The sequence below is a fragment of the Mytilus californianus genome, unplaced genomic scaffold (genome assembly GCF_021869535.1).
Source record: "Mytilus californianus isolate M0D057914Y unplaced genomic scaffold, xbMytCali1.0.p SCAF_8, whole genome shotgun sequence".
Lineage (NCBI taxonomy): Eukaryota > Metazoa > Mollusca > Bivalvia > Mytilida > Mytilidae > Mytilus > Mytilus californianus.
In genome coordinates this window covers 77,402,853-77,420,745 of record NW_026262734.1, presented here as the reverse complement: position 1 = coordinate 77,420,745, position 17,893 = coordinate 77,402,853, and the positions used below count along the sequence as shown (strand labels likewise).

Here is a 17,893-nt window from a genome sequence, read left to right as displayed (position 1 = left end):
CTTTGTCGCATTGTTTTGCACCATTTTAGGCTGAAGGTACTTTTTAGCAGGGTCTGCTTTGTTTCGCAATTATTGAACACATTCTTATTAACATTAACTTTCTGGTACACAGGTAAAATAGCTACGGACGTAATGTAAGTAAAATATCTGTATCACAGAACATTTACGGACGTATGGTACCATGTAATCGCATTAACTGGAAAAGTTACGCTTGCTGTATTATACGTCGTTTATTTATATGTTCGTCGTCTATGAAAATGCTGATATTCAGAATGTCAGCAAGACACATCCGTAAGGTAATTCAATCAGCCACATTTTGATAATGTACATCGTTTTCATTATGAATATTAAAAAGAATAAACATTCTATAACCTAAAGACCTAAATTTATTCAACAAAATCCGACCATAAAAATTTAAAGTTTAAAAAAAAAAATATTGACCCCCAAGGGTGACTTAGGAATAGAAATATTGTCACTTTACTCTTCTACAGACTTGAAGTAAAATTCTCGCCGAAGTGCGGCGTCCGTTTCGCTGTGCTGAATGTGTAAAGAACGTAGCCACATGCGGTCAGAATGGGGACATTAAATCAAATTGCTCGTGTAGATAGGGCACCACCTTTCTGCACGTTCAGAACTCTTGCAAAAACTCTTCGAAGGGACCGTAGGTGAACTGTTGCAAGGCTAAATTTATGTCTCTATCCAATATACTATCTGTTTTCCAAGTGGCAGTAACAACTTTCCCGACACTATCCCGGACAGCCTCAAAAACAAGACCTACCTATTGAAATATTTGCCACTGGACGTTAAGCAATCAACAATCAATCAAAATTAGTGTATTACGTACAGTATGCAAATGAATCATTTGAACCTATTCGAAAATGCATATAACTACAATTGCGCAGTTCTCATCAATTTTTCAATTGTTAGTTACTACGCCAAATTAATACCAACAATCAGTTATTCATTCATATTTTGTTCGATAAAAGTTTTTATTGGGAATTTGTATCATCCTTAAGCCTTCGTTTTCTATAACAAATCTTATGATCTTCGCAACTTGTATCACTTTGTTTCAAGTATGTTAAGACTTATCAATGTTCTTAAAGTATCATCTAACCATATTGTTTCGTTAATAGATAAATCAGAAAATACATTGTTTTTATTTGGCGTATGTATTCAATACATAAACATTAAAATAGAGATTTTTATTTCGTAAATTTGTGAAAAAAAATATTTAAATTCTAATAGTTACAATTATCTTCATATTAAGATAATATAGTATTTTCTGTCTTAGTGTTTTTCAATAGCGGGACTATCTGTTTCAAATTGAATTTTTGAAACGAAGATTCATTAGTATATCAAAGTTGGTGTCATGAATACATCAGGGAAGAACGAGTCGATGTATCTATTATGAGTTTGACTGTCCCTTTGGTATCTTTCGCCCCTCCTTTTTTAATATCTTACATTTCAAATTATAATGAAAACTTTGTACTCATAACTTATACTACATTTGAACATGGATAATCCCAAGGGTTTCATATAAAGCTGCATATCCTTATACATAACTCTTGTCCTAGTTTGTCTGCCTTGTTCAATCCACCATTTTCTACATAAGAAAATGATTGTACCAAGTCAAGAATATGAGAGTTGTTGTTCATTCGTTTGATGCGTTTGTGCTTTTGATTTTGCCATTTGATTGTGGACTTTCCGTTTTGAATTTTCCTCGGAATTCAGTATTTTTATGATTTGACTTTTTATGTCTCGTCGGGTCAAGTAATTTGCATCACTACTTCTTGATTAAAATCATTATTGATCGTTTGGTAAGACTTTTTTACTCTTTAGATTTACACGTTATATTACAAAACACAATTACATATATTCAAACCACGCTTTCAATATAGTGAAATATATCTTATCTTCTTTTGAAGACTCAACGAGCAAGACCCGAATGAGCATGAGTATGAGGACATAGAAAGTATCCAAATGAATGAAGTCTATTACTCAAACACTCAAAACAATACGAGAGATGCAAGTGATACCGAAATTGAACAGGATATCGAGAATCGAAGTGGAACGACAAGTGAAGCAAACAGCTATCTAGACATGGACGAGTCAAAATTTGCAATGTACACATACATTTAAATAGTTTTATATATGTTGATTCGTATAGCTCATTCTTAAATGCATTAGCAGTATTTTTCCTTTTTTCAAATAAACGAAGTTAAAACATTGAATTGAAATGAAATTGAAATGAACTATAAAGAAACTGCACGTACTCTTTTATTGAAAACAATTCTTTTTTTAAAGTATTTTATAATTTCATAATCATACCACTGGACATTCTATACTTTATTGTTTTTTTAATTTTACTTTTTGTGTAAATAGTAATTTCGTTTGTTTAAATGCTGATATGAAAAGATGCAGCTTTAGATTCACATAAGATTGTTTTAATAGATTTTGAAGACCTGTATATACACAGTTTTGATATACACGACATAGAAATCAAAATACAAAATATGTAGATTTTGGTATGTTTTGTCAATGGTATGCAGACATGATTTAATACATGCTAATATTATAAATATATTGTATTCTTTTATTATATATAATTCATCTTGAATATAAAAAGTGTTCGTTTGTTGATTTATCGTCCTTTATGTCAAAAGTGTTTTAAATTGTTTTTATTCATTATTTTGTACATAAATTAGGCCTTTTGTTTTCTCGTTAGTATAGTTTTACATTTGTCATTTCGGGGCCTTCTATAGCTGACTATGCAGTATGGGCTTTGATCATTGTTGACGGCCGTACGGTTGCTGAAATCCACGTTATTTGAACGTAGGAGTAATTTGCTCTCTTCTGGAGAGTTTTTTCATTAGCAATAATACCACATCTTCGTATCTTTATTTTTGATTTACTCAGTTGATGTCGGATTTGAAGCTAGCACCCGCGTAAAAATTTAAATCAAAAGAAAATTATAGGAGATTGTGAAAAAGGAATAACACGTTATATATTTCGTGCGTCCGAAGCATTTTTCTTGGTTTGCCTTGATTAAGAAATCTAACAAAAAACCAACTAAATGAAATGACTATTATACATGTTGTGATAAATAAGATATCTGATGAAAATAGTTAGTTGACGAATACTGTTCTTTAAGCCTAAATTTTCATAAAACCGAGAAATGGAAAATTTTAACAAAATATGTATCTGAGCCTATTTGGGGTAAAATTTCTGACGAAACTCTCGAAACGTTCGACAAAATATGTCCCACTTCAATTTATAGCATGTTAATTTATCAAAATCAACTTTGAACACTTTTTATCTTTGTGAATGCAATAATGGACCTGATATTGAGAGTCAAATAATGCTCTTATCTTACCATTCCAAGCTTAACATACTGAAGTAATATATTGTTTTGTGAGAAACCGTTCGTATGCTGACATGTACTAAGTAGATGTGGTATTTTGTTTTATGATCATACCATATGTACTTTTCCAATACAAACAGTTTTTGTTGTTGTTTTTTAAACATATTTCTTTTCTTTTTCTTTCTCTTATATACAAAAATAAGGAGATGTGGAATTATTGCCAATGTGACAACTATCCACCAAAGTTCAAATAAAGTGGATGTAAGCAATTATAGGCAACCATACGGCCTTCAACAATAGGAAACATCCATACCGAATAGTCAGCTATAAAACATCCCGACATGAAAAATATGAAACAATTCAAATGATTAATCTAACGGCATATATTTAGCATGTATACTATAATTTCATTTATGTTCTCCTTCGCTATGCTCATTCGAACATAAAGATTGTCTTAATAATACTTAAATATAACAAAAAGCAATGTGGGATGAGAAATTGCACTGATCAGTTTAATATTAATAAATTGTGACAATTCTGTAAATCATGGTCTCCAAATATCCAAATAAATGGAAGGAAATCTACAAATACAAAAATGTTCAACCAGAAAAAGAGATAATTCTATTTAATAACATATCATGAATGCAAAATATACGTGTCGATCTGATCAGTGAATTTTTCTCGACAAGAGAAAAGGCGCGAAATCGAAAGATATAAATGTATGAAAACCGAATTACCGAGTCTAGGCGTATGCAAATATTTATACGCCAAATTAAGAAATGAATGAATTTATCAATAATTATAAAATAGAATAATAGAAGAATATACAAATAAGGAGTTGTGGTATAATTGCTTATGAGATTAATATCCAACAAAGATATAAGCAATACTAGGTTATAGAAGTTTGTTTTTATTCTGTGAGTTGTTTTAAGTTGTTCGTTGTAGCCATTTAGATAAATTTGTTTAAATGTATTTACAATTAAACTACACTTGCGTATATTTACTTCACTTGAATTTTGGTTGATACATTTAGTTTTTTTATTGGCAATCTCCTTATTTTCATATTTGGAGAGTTAAAAATAAACAAAACATATCTTAATGACAAGTATATTGTAGAAGACCGTAAGTTGAACGTTAGAAGTAAATACATTTGTGTGTTGTTTAATTAGATTGTTGTCTTAATTATTTGTTTTCGTGGCCTAGAAGGCCAAGTGTGCTTTTTTCACCACAAGGCGTCTGTCGTCCGTCGTCGTTAACTTTTAAAAAATATCTTCTCTTCTGAAGCTCCCTGGACAGTTTAACAAAGCTTGGCCACAATCATCATTAGGATATTTAGATCTTAAAAAATGTGTTTGGTGAATCCGCATGCCAACCTACATGACCGACATTGCTAAAAATAGAATACAAGGGTGAAATGCAAGTTTATTGATTAAAGAATAGTTAATCGAAGAATTCAAAAAGAGAAAAATATTCAACGAGTGACCGAACAACACATCAATTCACGAATGCGCGTAGCGCATGAGTTAATTATCAGGGTTTTTCTGTCATAAGTGAAATTATTAGTTTTTATTTCACTGGGAAATCAATGTAATTCATTGCAACCAATGTTATTATTATCTTTAAAACCGTTATGACTAGAAATCTGCAAGTGGCAAAAATGTTCAGAATGATGAGATCTACATATCATTTACTCCTTTAAATCTGTCAGATGACTTCTTATATGAGTTATCGCCCTTATATTTGTAAATGACGAATTTTACATATGATTTCTCATATCAGACGGCTCCTGGTTTGAGTTCATGCTCTTTAATGACTATTTTATTAACATTTTACGCTTTGGCCATCTTGAAACTATAAAAAGATAGATAGACAATAAAAAGCAAACATATTCATCAAGACAAGGTCTGCAAAAAAAAAAAACCTAAAGAAAATGTAGAGACAACGAACGGTACTACAGAAAGCAAACAAACTTCAAAGTGAATGAATCGTACAGTGCCAAAGTTCTGAGGTCAGTTTTTCAAGTTAATATCTGCAAATAAAATTAAAACTAATACAACGGGTTTCTCATTCGCACTTTGTATTTTAAACAACAACAAATCACATAACACACGGTCGCATTTAGTGTAAGAGCCAACCAACTATGCTCTATTTGTAGTTTGATCAGTTTGAGTTACACGGAGTGTTTGTTTCGCGACGTTTACAAGTAATTCACAGAACTGTCTATCTAAAATAGTCACATGATATTCATGTAATATGAATAAATACAATGCTGCCGGGAGCAGTAAACTTTGTTTTCATAAACATTTAATGTTCAAATGAACAGCATTAGTCTTTGGTGAGATTATTAGGACGTTCTATTTACGTACATCGCTTCGCGATGCAGCGATTAATATTCGATATCAAATGTACGGCGGTTATATTGATATATTACCTCAGACTACATTCACTAAGTATGCATACATAATCAATCCTATTGACTTCATAAATATTGTTAGAGGGTCGACTGAATGAAGACTTTAAAAACTGAAAATTAGTTAATTTCCTTCTGTAAAAATGCATTGACTGTACAATAGAAATGAATCGCCCTGCAGTGAAAATCTCTTTTACGGTGACGGATCGCTGTTAATTTCTGTGTCATTTTGTCTCTTGTGGAGAGTGGTCTCATTGGCAACCATACAACATCTTCTTTTTTATATAAAACATTGATAAATCATTTGACACAAACAACTAGAATCTATCATTGTATTTAACTAATAGAGTGCAGATACTATTTCAAACTTTGGAGTCGCGGAACGTGATACTAGTATTCAATAAATAACGCAAATAACGCAACATGTTGATTTGTCAGAGACATTTTTTACCTTCCCATTTCTATTCAACGCTCTGGCTTTGTTTCCAATCATTAAAATATGTACGAAGAAGATATATATATAGTTGAGATTGGTACTGTATTCCACTATATTACAGAGTTGGATTCAGAGGGCAGGCCTATGGTACCCGGGCCCCTCTCTTGGAGATTTATAAATGATAAATGTATAGACTTTTTACAATTATCACTGCGAACGTTGGATTGTCATCTTTAAAATCATAGACCCGTACCTGTAACAAAACGTAAATGATTGCAATAACATCGAGCAAAAACAGTTTTATAACAAATAGTAACAAACTGTACATTGTAAGAATATACATAAACATAAATACTCATTTTACTTGTAAGTAAAGTAACTGGCTTTTCATCCAAAATCAACAAGTCTGCATAACATTAATAATGAGTCAATAGGATAAAACATAAAATTCACATAAACACTCAAAATGAACTAGTGTTTTTAAAAAATGCTCTTAAATGATGTTCGCTACTCTGCTTCAAAATAAAAAGAGTTTTGAAAAGACTGTTATGTATTTATATAGATAAAGGAAGATGTGGTATGAGTGCCAATGAGACAGCTCTCCATTCAAGTTACAATTTATAAAAGTAAACCATTATAGGTCAAGGTACGGCCTTCAACACGGAGCATTGGCTCACACCGAACAGCAAGCTATAAAGGGCCCCAAAAAATTGCTAGTGTAAAACCATTCAAACGGAAAACCAACGGTCTAATAGTATATAGTATATAAATAAAGGAACTAAAAAGCAAAAACACTATTAAGAGGTCCGTGTGCTTGTTTTGGAGATATACTTGACATTGAAAATTTGGCGGGAAATAATTCTCTTTAAACTTTTTATACATTAAACATTGTCATCCTTTTTCTTTCAAAAATTTTGAAAAAGTAACAAGGATAAAAAAACAAAATACACCACAAATGAACGTATTATTTTCAAGACTAGATAAAGCAAGCTGTGGCAATTCATTTATTAAAAAATAAAAACTTAATTTGTGTGAGGAAATAATGAGATCACTTAAGTCTAAAAGAAAAACTTTATCCTCCCAACTGAATGTAATTTCAAAAATAATAGTAATAAATGGGAGCTGCAATTAATTCAGATTGAAACACTTTTTAAAAATGTGTTACAGAGGATATGAAATTTTAATCAGACATGTTATTTCTTCAGTATTTGAGTTGCCTTAAACACAATAGATCTAAAATGATATTGGTCCAGCCAAGTTACACCTTAAACACGACTTATTGTATGAAATGGGTATATATGCTTTATGTTTTCTTTTAGGCTTGAAACTAAGACCCTTTGTAGCCAAATTAGGCTTCGATTTAGTGTATACTAGTTTTGGCTAGGGCAACCGAAAAATAAAACATTTTGTTATATTACTGTAAAACTACTTTCAGAACCTTTCGATAAAAAATGTTCATATTGGTTTTTTTTTTTAATCTTTTTAAATAAAGTGTTGTGAACAAAATAACATAATATTCAGGAGTTACAATATTTCGTTACTGGTGGGGTTGTTTATATACACAGTCCGTTTTGCAATATACAATTTTTACAAAAAAGTCTAGTGAACAAATACGGCAACAAAATTGATAGAACAACATATCAATATGTAGAGTATATACAGTGATAAATAAACTAAAACAAATGAAAAAAAAAAGAAACAGAATGCAAGTTTTTCTTCAAAATGTATAATTAAATTATTAAAAGGCTGTAGCAGATCTTTTTAATTATAAATGCTATGAATAGATGATTCAACAACATGTTTTAGAGATTTCATTCACGCTAACGTCAGTATCATTATGTAATTTTGTCACGTTTGGGCTAAAGATTTAAGCAAACAAAAAATCATGACCCAGAATTTTCAAAGCGTCATTTGGCTTTTATGTAATTTTTGTATATAAATAATAAAAAAACCCAGAACAATTATATTTTCGGGTGTTTTTTCTTTTTTTACAGAAAATTACTCCATATAGTTTCGTGTAATAATATGACATATAAAACTTAAACTGGCATATTTCTTTCAAATGAAATTCAATTTTCTTAATAATTCATGATATAACAGTCTCCGGGACAAGTTTACAATTCCGGTGTGTGTAAAAGGTTTCAGGACAAATATCTGGAAACCAATACGAACGAAGTTATCAACTTATTTTGACCTACCTCAAAAATTAAGGTGGCAGCTTTTGCAGCGGAATAGCAAACTTGTCCCAGAGACGGTTCGATCCTTAATAAGAACCGAATTGACCTTTCTCCTCAAAATTACCTATTCTCATATGTATAGATCCAAACAAATAGAATTTTAAAACTATCACAGTGATTGACAAACAAAATGGATGTTAAAGGAATCAGTCACACATACAATTCATGTGAATTTAAAATGAAAGTGAAGTTTTGTTAAATTTGTCTTCTTCGACATAAATATAATGGACTAATATAAGATATCAACTACATGTATTTACACATCATCGACTCTGTACAATGAATCCGAAAACTAAACAGACTGTTCTCCTGCTGTGTCATCATGATCATCTGTGTTAGCAGCATCGTATGCTGAAATAGATAAAATACCATCTACCGAATTAATTTGTAATGAAATGCAAGCAGTATTGATGTGAAATGATTTTAGCTAATGCTTAAAGAATTGTATGATTTATAGAACTTGCTATATGTGCAATATCTGTTTAAAAAATGAGTCATAGTTACTTGTTTTTCTTTTGTAGATGATACTTCGAAAGTATAATTTCAGTTCAAAGTACATTTTAGTTAAACGGTGAAAAGAAAATGAACGAGATACAATTATATTAAAAGATTCATCAGGGTGTTATTATTTCTAAATTCAATTTACGACAATAAAGTAAAGAAAAGCTTTATACCCAGCTTTCATTGATTTGGAATCGACAGTTTAAAATGTAATTATCTATAAAAAGAAAAACATAATAGATTTATTCAACAAAGATTACTAAATTCTACCATCAACATTATGTTTTGTAAAATGCAATAAGGTAAATTACATTACTACCATTGACACAATTAATGACTTTCCTCTGCCTTTTCATGTAATAAATTGAACAATAATATTACAAATGTATATCGTACATCGATTGACTGATTGTTGGTTGCTTTATTTTCGGAGGCAAACGTGAACAAATTGTCAAAATCAATTTAATAACCTGGCTTGCATTATATTACAAACTGGAATAAACTTTGAAATTTGTACCGTTTAAAGGAACATGTGAAGCTGTTGTTTTGAGACCGAACTATAGATGCAATATGTCAACTCCAAAACCCTTCCAAACTTTTTGGAAAGGTTTGAAAATGTATAGAGGGTGACGCTCATTCAGCACAAGGTTGGTATAACCGGATCATGACTGAGTATTAGTACATCTAGCATAGCTTAAATGATGCCCTTTTCACATGATCTTTAACCGGACAACGCAAATCGAGTTGTACCATTATTAGATACACTTGAGGTTGTACAAAGAAGAGCATAACATTTAAATCAGTTCAGAAAAAGTCTTGTTTTAAACTAAAAGAAATTTTAAGTAATCCCTCCTTTAAAACGTGTTTATTGGGCAAATTTATAATCATCATAAAGTCACAATCAAGGATAACAGTTGTTTATGTTCATTTCTGATACAACTCTGGTTAGGATATTGTTGAATTGTGTGAAATTCTAATATCATGGTATAATAAGCACAATTATAACTTTCAAAGTCAGTTTTGATACATTTCATTTGTAAATTAAAAAAAAAAAACAAAAAAAAAAAAAACACAACAACAACCAGATCTAGATGGTTCACAGAAAAAAAAACTATCTGTAGGTATCCTTGACAAAAGTTTTATAAATATAAAAAATATATTACCAACGGTGTTCTGTTCTCTGGGTCCGTTTGAAAGTATACAGTTTTCAAATTTTTCTATAAACCGTTCGACTGAAAAGCAAGAAACATTTTATATGAATGAGGAAATTATTTATATCAATTGAATAATACATTACAAGGCCGGATAACAGGAAACCTCATAATTACCGCATAAAACGCTTTTTCCTAACATTTCACGATTTAATGAGTTATTTTCAAGTCCATAATAATTCTAAGGATGTAAATATTTGTTATGTTAATAAATCAAATAAAAGAATAAGTATGCGTCTTATAGAAGACTGTTTCCATCTATACACACATGAAGTATATCAGGTTTATAATTTGTTTCGCAATACACGTGTTTCGATTCGTCTTCTTAAGTCTCACAAATGACGCTCATATCAAAACTGCAATAAAAATAGAATATCAACAAAAATGAAGAGGATGAAAAACCGAAATTTGCGAATTTAAGAAGTTGTGACAAATAAGACTAAAATAGATAATGCCTGTGACTAGAACAAACTTAATGTGTCATATGATTCAAGAAATAAAGTTGTTGCAATCTAAATGATACGAAAACTTTTCTTTAATTATTTGACATTAATTTTGATCAACAAAAAGGATGCTCTCCTTATAAGCATGCAAGACCTGGAGGTAGATCTCCGACTTTAAAAAAAAAAATTTGAAATGGTATATTTGTTGTTTGAAGTGTCGCCTATGACAAATATAGGTGCGAGTAATACATGCTTGGAGTGTCGGCTATGAAAAATATAAGTGCGAGTAATACATAGTTTCTTCATACACACTGTTGGTTTGTGTGTACTTATGATACAAATGCATCTCGGCCTGTCCACCAATTTGAACATAAATATGTAATCGTCCTAAAATCAGTCAAGCAGTTGTCTGTAGGATGACTTTCTTCAAATCGTTTGGAAATGACAAAGGTTAATCGCATTGTAAAACAAAAAGGGCATAAGGACAAACATGCACCACAAGATCCTCTTAACTAAGAATACAGAACATTTTTTTTTTAGAATAAGTGAAATTCAAAGCAATACCCGATTTGTGTATATACTTACAAGATTTTCTGACTCCTTCGCATATGCTAATAGTAGGCGTATTACTGACAAGAACCAACGACGCAAAGGTCAACAAAAGTGCAAGACCAAAACAGATAATTAGCGTTTAGTTATCTTCAACTAAAATAAACAATAATACTAGTATACAAAAGACTTTTTGCTATTAAACATCGGTACAATACGAATAAAAGTAGATGTAGGATTGACAACGAAGTGGCGGCTCACCAACATCACAGAACATGTATCCTTATTTAATTATGGTAACACAATTTGCAAACAAAAAATTAATAACGCAGAGAAGACATCTAACATTATTTATTATGTATTAGTGGCATTGGGTTAAAGGTAGCCTACAATAACAGTAAGTACGCTTAGATCGGTGGCTTATGACTTTTGTTTTTATGCTATGTATTTGTGCTCCATACTAATCTTCTAAATTATCATTTTTTAAACTGATTATGGCTGAGTATTACAGTTGTTTATCTCCAAGCATGCTATTTGGACTAAAGTGGATAGTTTTCATTGGCCATTTATCCATATTATTATAAAGACACTTACATACAGCGCTGTAGAAAACTGTGTATGTTAATCCCCTCTCCTTATTTTCATATAAACAATACCATACATAAAAAAGGGACTAGACGACAAACAATCATCTACAAACATTGATACAGAAAACTGAACTGAAACACTTATCACGATATAAATAGGAAGTAGACTCAGATATAATTTCATTGTTCTTTTTAACTTTCGTTGATTTCAAGCAATCGAGATTTTGTGAAAATATTGGCAGAAGATGCCAAAATGAATATATACACACATTAGTCGTAAATACATTGGCAACGCCATGACAAAAAAATCAAAAACGACGAAAAGACATACAACAATCTACATACATTGTATTAACACAACATAAAAATAAAACTAAAGACTTATCAACAAAAAAAACTCCACCAGAAACCGGGAGTTATATAAGGTCTACGAAAGGGCAAGCAGATGGTTCTCCACATGTGACACCAATCGTTCTTCTATAAAATACAGTGATGAGTTAATTCAAGTCATAAGGCTTCACTCAAAAACGGGTTAGTTATTTAGTCTCTTCTAACGCTACGACACTATCAGATAAATAAACCATCGGTTATGTAAATTTTCTAACCCTTAATATTGACCGACTGTGAAATTTGAGAAAACAAAATTTATCTAAAATGTCCAAGTAACAAAGCTTTACAATCAAGAGAAACACGGACCACTTTTATACAAACTAGAAGAAAACTCAGGTACTCGTAAGTAGTAAGCTAATTCTGATCCACATGTGAAAACCATCGGGCTACTGTAAGTACAAATTTGGTGATAAATGTCATTTTGTGATTTCCAATTCTAGAAAAAGAAGTCATAATTGTGTTATCGACAATTGGAACATATTCATAGCCATCTGTGAAACAGTTATTCTATATCTTTCAACCAACTCATGACAGCGTCCGTAAAGTTTTCAAAGTGATTATTTGAATTTTTCCGCTTGGAATCCCTGACTTAAGGTTAATAGCTTCCATGTTAGCAGTAACCTTTCATCAAGGACATCATGATACGTAACGAAAGATCTGGAATGTCGTATATAGTGGGAGATTTATATTCCACATACAAGAGCTGCTGGAATGTCGTACATGTAAATGTAAAGTTCACACTTCATTTCACTTAGGAGGCTGAAATCTTCTGTTTTGTTGAAAAGCTTTTTTTCAATCTATTCGTTTTGTCGATTTTAAGATCTGAGCCGAGATATCATCGTAAAATTGCCGTCTATTCTTGTATGCATGATTGACGTAAATCAGGATATGAAGCAGGCATACATTTTTAACTGTTTCTATGGTATCATTTATATCAAGTCAGATGGAATGGATACAAAGTTATATTTGCATTACTTGTCAAAACAACAACAACAAAACAATCACTATTAAACAAAATATAAAATCATGTAGAAAGTCTCAATATAAATAAATATGGTAAACACAAGAAAAGCAACAATCATTTAAGTCAGTCAATCATAATATAGAAGTAGGATTTCGTTTTTAACAATCAATACTAGACTTTTTCAAAGATGGTCGTTTGTTATGTTTTTTACTCAGTTTTTTTTGTTATATGTTAAACTGAGAGAAACAAAATTACGGAGAAATCCGGAAACGGCTATCTATATAAAAATGTGAAGATGTGGTATGATTGCCAATGAGACAACTATCCACAAGAGACCAAATGACACAGAAATTAAAAACTATATGACATTGTATGGCCTTCAATAATGAGCAAAGCTCATACCGCATAGTCAGCTATAAAAGGCCCTGCAATGACAAATGTAAAACAATTCAAACGAAAAACTAACTGCCTAATATATGTACAAAATATTGAACGAAAAACAAATATGTTACACAACAACCATTGAAAAACAGGCTCCTGACTGATTCAGTTTATTATAACTTTTTTTTACATCTAATGACCCTGATAAAATATATTTTTAGTTACCTGTTAAATAATTTGGGTTGAAACGCTTACCTTTTTTTGTGAATGTTAGAATATCAAAAATCATCGATCCAAATGTTGCCAATATAGCTAACAATGGTCGCCGACTGTCCCATACATTCCGGTTGGAAAGTTCCTTGTCTGAAATAACAAATTTATAATGAAATAAACACAATTAAGCAAGAAGAGACCTCAAATATAAAAGAAAGGAGAAGTATTCTTTATTATAATTATATTTATAAAGATGTTATACACGTCAATACGATTCAATGACACAGAAGTTTGTTGTAAAAATAAATTGGAGGACGATCCTCATATTTATCTTCAAAACCATTACCCAGGTATTTGTGCAACATTAAACACATAACAACTACTTATCACACATACTCCATCATAACCACTATTGTAAATAGTTGAATAGTGTTTTTTACAACATGTCTTGAACAAATATTTGTATCGGTCATTTTCATCATTCGGAAGATAGGTTTAAAAAATATTCGATTGTATTCAATTAACGTACAATATATTTTAACATAATCATGTGGATTGTTGCTCAGAGAGCAATGCCTAATTATTTCTTATTTTTCTTATCACCGAGTTAATATAAATATATTGTTATACCTATTTAAGTAAAATAAAATTGCCATCTCTGCTTATATGCATGATTGACGTAAATTGGAAACAAGAGTAGTTAATCGGTATTTAAAATGTCATACATTCATTAAGAAGAGTCTAATCAAGATAAGGAAAATATCGGAAGACTTCGAACAGGGGCTTCGACGGGTAAAAGACTATTGCCATGCATGCATCACCCACCATTTTAATTTACAGTCATTCCAAAAGTCATAACCGATACTTTTACAGATAATACGGCTTTTGTGGTGTCAAAACATCTAAAATCGCAAAAGCATTTCGCAAGTGAGTTGAAACACAGACACAACATAACGGTCAACCGATGCGTAATGTTGAACGTACACTTATATATGTAGCGTCAATATTATGTTTTTGTTTTGTCTCCTAAAAACTCTGTTGGAGCCAGGTTTTGGTCAGGAGCACACCAATGAGATAATAATTTCCATATAATTTGAAGATAAACGATAGGAACGAATTGATTAGAGATAATTTTGTTAACAGTTTGTCTATTCCGAAGTAAGACTAATTACTGTCAGAGAAAGAACACACACATGTATTTTTATAAACGTGTTATTTTTGCATTTGTTTCTATAATGCACTATAATTTTGTATTAGATTAAAAGTTGAATAGTGTTTTTTACAACATGTCTTGAACAAATATTTGTATCGGTCATTTTCATCATTCAGAAGAAAGGTTTAAAAAATATTCGACACGACTCTAACCAATATGTAATCAAATAATCAGTATATCGGAGTTCTTAAAATGCGATTTTCTTCCAAATCATTCGTCTGTGCATATGTTATAAAATAAATATTAATTACAAGTCTTTTGTATCAGAGTCCTGTTTCGACACATGCTCCAAAGGACAAGTGCAAGACAGATGACAGTTAAAATACATAAAATCGTCTTCTCTGTCGAGTTCAGTGTCAAGGATACTTGCTCTTCTATGTCTAAAATAGTAAGGAAATTAAAGGTTGATATTTAATCAAAAATGTTTAGAAATTCTAAATAACTATGGCATTTATTTGCTTGTGGCAATGGAACTACTAACAAGAAAAGAAAACTTAGTAAAACTTTGTATATACAATTTAATGAGTGGAGAAGCGAGTATAAAATGTATATGATACCAAATTCAAAATATTTTTAAACACACATCCAACACTTGTCGGTTTTGTTTTTGATATCTTTGGCAAAGGCTGAGATTTAAACATGTAACAATAATAAACTTTCTAAGGCAGTGGAAGGGGTCTTAAGAAGTGAGCTGAGATAAATCCATGGAAATGCGTTTTCCCAATGCTAACAGCATCTGCATATCATATACTTACGGAAAGTCGCCTCCTTTTACTGACCTAATATACTTTAACATTTAAAGTATGCAACAGTCTTAAAGTAAATTGACAGATATATTGAGAAGAAAATAATCTAGTAGGAAACCAGAGATCTTCCACAACTGCTTAGTACATACATGATCGCCTTCTACTTATTAGATCTCCTTTGTCTGACTCAATCATAAATTTCACTTGATAAAATTTAAAAGTCATTCGACTATGAATAGGAAGTCAGGACCAGTCAAGTCAGTGAATATACAACCGAATACTAATATCGCAGCCTAAAAATTAGTGGTTATCCTTAACCCGACCTTATACCAGAACTGGCTCCAACGATGATGCCTCCGGAACAGCACACAACGACTTTCTAACACACGAGATAAAAAGAAATAAAAAACGAAGTTCAAACTTCGCTATGGGTCCATCAATTGTCGTGTTATTGCAAAATTATCTATCCAATGTAAAATGACTTAATCAGCGAAGTACGAAGTAGAAAAATAGCAAGTATTAGACTTGTGCTACATTTATCTATTATAATTGTAATATGACACTGAGATATTGTAGCGAAAACTGGATTATTGATGGCAATACTACAATTTGTGGATGAGTTTAGTCGTTTAATCGTCAAAGTGTATAGTGATTAGATGTATTCTGCCTATGAAATGGGATTGTGTAAACAGTATGTCTCTACTAATGTTAGCATTCTTGAAACTAGAATCATCGTATTTGTAACACAGTGTTGCTTATCAGTGTCAATTGCAAGTGTAAAAACAATTGTATTGAGTTTATTATTAAGTAGTATCAACAAAGACCATACAAATGAAAGAGATGTTCATCTTTATCGTCATCATAGACAAATATGGTAAAAAAGGCATGTAACCAGCATTCAATTTTGAACGATATTAGTAGTATAGTCCGTAAAGAGGTCGAGTTTTTATTTTTTGTAAAATTTTAGGGGGTTGAATTGAAATCATACAGATACCTAAGTCTGTAGGTGACAATATATCAACACATTTTTAGAATACGGTATTCGATTTAAATGACGAAATTAATGATCATATTTAAAATAGGAATATTTAGTTTCAATGTAATTATATTTTTACTGTAATGAGATTAGCTTTGATTGAGATTGATCAAGATCTACTTCTTTCAAGTGGTTTTGTAATAATACCAATTTGTTAAGGAATATATATATATATGCACAGCGTGGACAAAATTTAAAACTTTTTAATATATATATATATATATACTCGGATATCTGTTATCCGAAATATTTATAGTTACATTTGTTCGTTTATTGTAATTTTTTGGTGATGTTGTACCCTTTTAGACTGGTTATATATTATATTTTGTAGTGTACTGTATCATATTTATATGATCCTTCGCCCCGTAAGATTTATCGTTGGCTATTATTCAGTCATTTTATATATATATATATATATATATATATATATATATATATATATATATATATATATATATATATATAATATATCATGTATATGATCCACTTATCATGCCAGGCTATAAATACTGTGTAAAATATATCTAGAAAACTCACCCGAACAGTTTTTTAGTTCGAATTTCAAGAGAGAAATTTGTGTTTGACCTATTTTGCAAGTTGCATTTGCCGTTATCGGACAGATTTTCCGAGACGCCTAGAAATCCAGGTACAGTTTTGATTGATGAAAGTATCCAATTCTACGTGTTTTCTGATCTAAAAAGTCTGTCATTAGCTTATTCTGAAATATTCTAGTAAATGTTAGTTTGATCTAGCGTTTCGTTCAATCTAGATAAAACAAACATTACAAAAATGATCAGCTGTAAATTAAATCAATACTGTACTTTGAAAGCGACATATTCTCAAATATTGTTTTATATCTATGAAATAAACATGTTTGTTATTATTGTTTTTGAGATGATAAGTATAGAAAAAAAAACTTTTAACATCAACGATTTGCTGTATTTACCATCATGAGGAATGTTTGAATCAAAACATTTATAATATAAAAAAGAAAATGTGGTATGATTTGCCAATGAGACAACTCTTCACAAGAGACCAAATGACACGAAAATTAACAACTTTAGCTCACCGTACGGCCTTACAATATAGTCAGCTAAAAAAGACCCCAAAAATGACAAATTAAAACAATTCAAACGAGAAAATTAACGGCCTGGAAAAAGCCTGGAATGCATGATCAAAGATACCCAAAAAGATTTAAAGCAAACACCTACATGT

At 30.9% G+C, this 17,893-nt stretch overlaps 1 protein-coding gene and 1 long non-coding RNA gene across 9 annotated transcripts in view; one reads left to right on the top strand and one right to left on the bottom strand.

Moving 5' to 3' along the window:
* Nucleotides 1–4,526, top strand: part of LOC127712619 (tyrosine-protein kinase-like otk) — a 66,862-nt gene extending 62,336 nt beyond the window's left edge. For all 8 annotated transcript variants that reach the window (XM_052219167.1, XM_052219170.1, XM_052219168.1 and 5 more), the window contains one exon: nt 1,926–4,526. In XM_052219167.1, the coding sequence (XP_052075127.1) occupies nt 1,926–2,139 (214 nt within the window). In that variant the 3' untranslated portion in view covers nt 2,140–4,526. The remainder of the gene's footprint in view (nt 1–1,925) is intronic.
* Nucleotides 4,527–6,476: 1,950 nt separating this feature from the next.
* Nucleotides 6,477–17,452, bottom strand: LOC127712638 (uncharacterized). Its single transcript, XR_007987218.1, has 6 exons — nt 17,216–17,452; nt 15,148–15,276; nt 13,726–13,833; nt 11,185–11,304; nt 10,109–10,177; nt 6,477–8,795 (listed from the first exon to the last, which is right to left on the bottom strand). It is a non-coding gene; the product is annotated as an uncharacterized LOC127712638 (long non-coding RNA).
* Nucleotides 17,453–17,893: the final 441 nt, after the last annotated feature.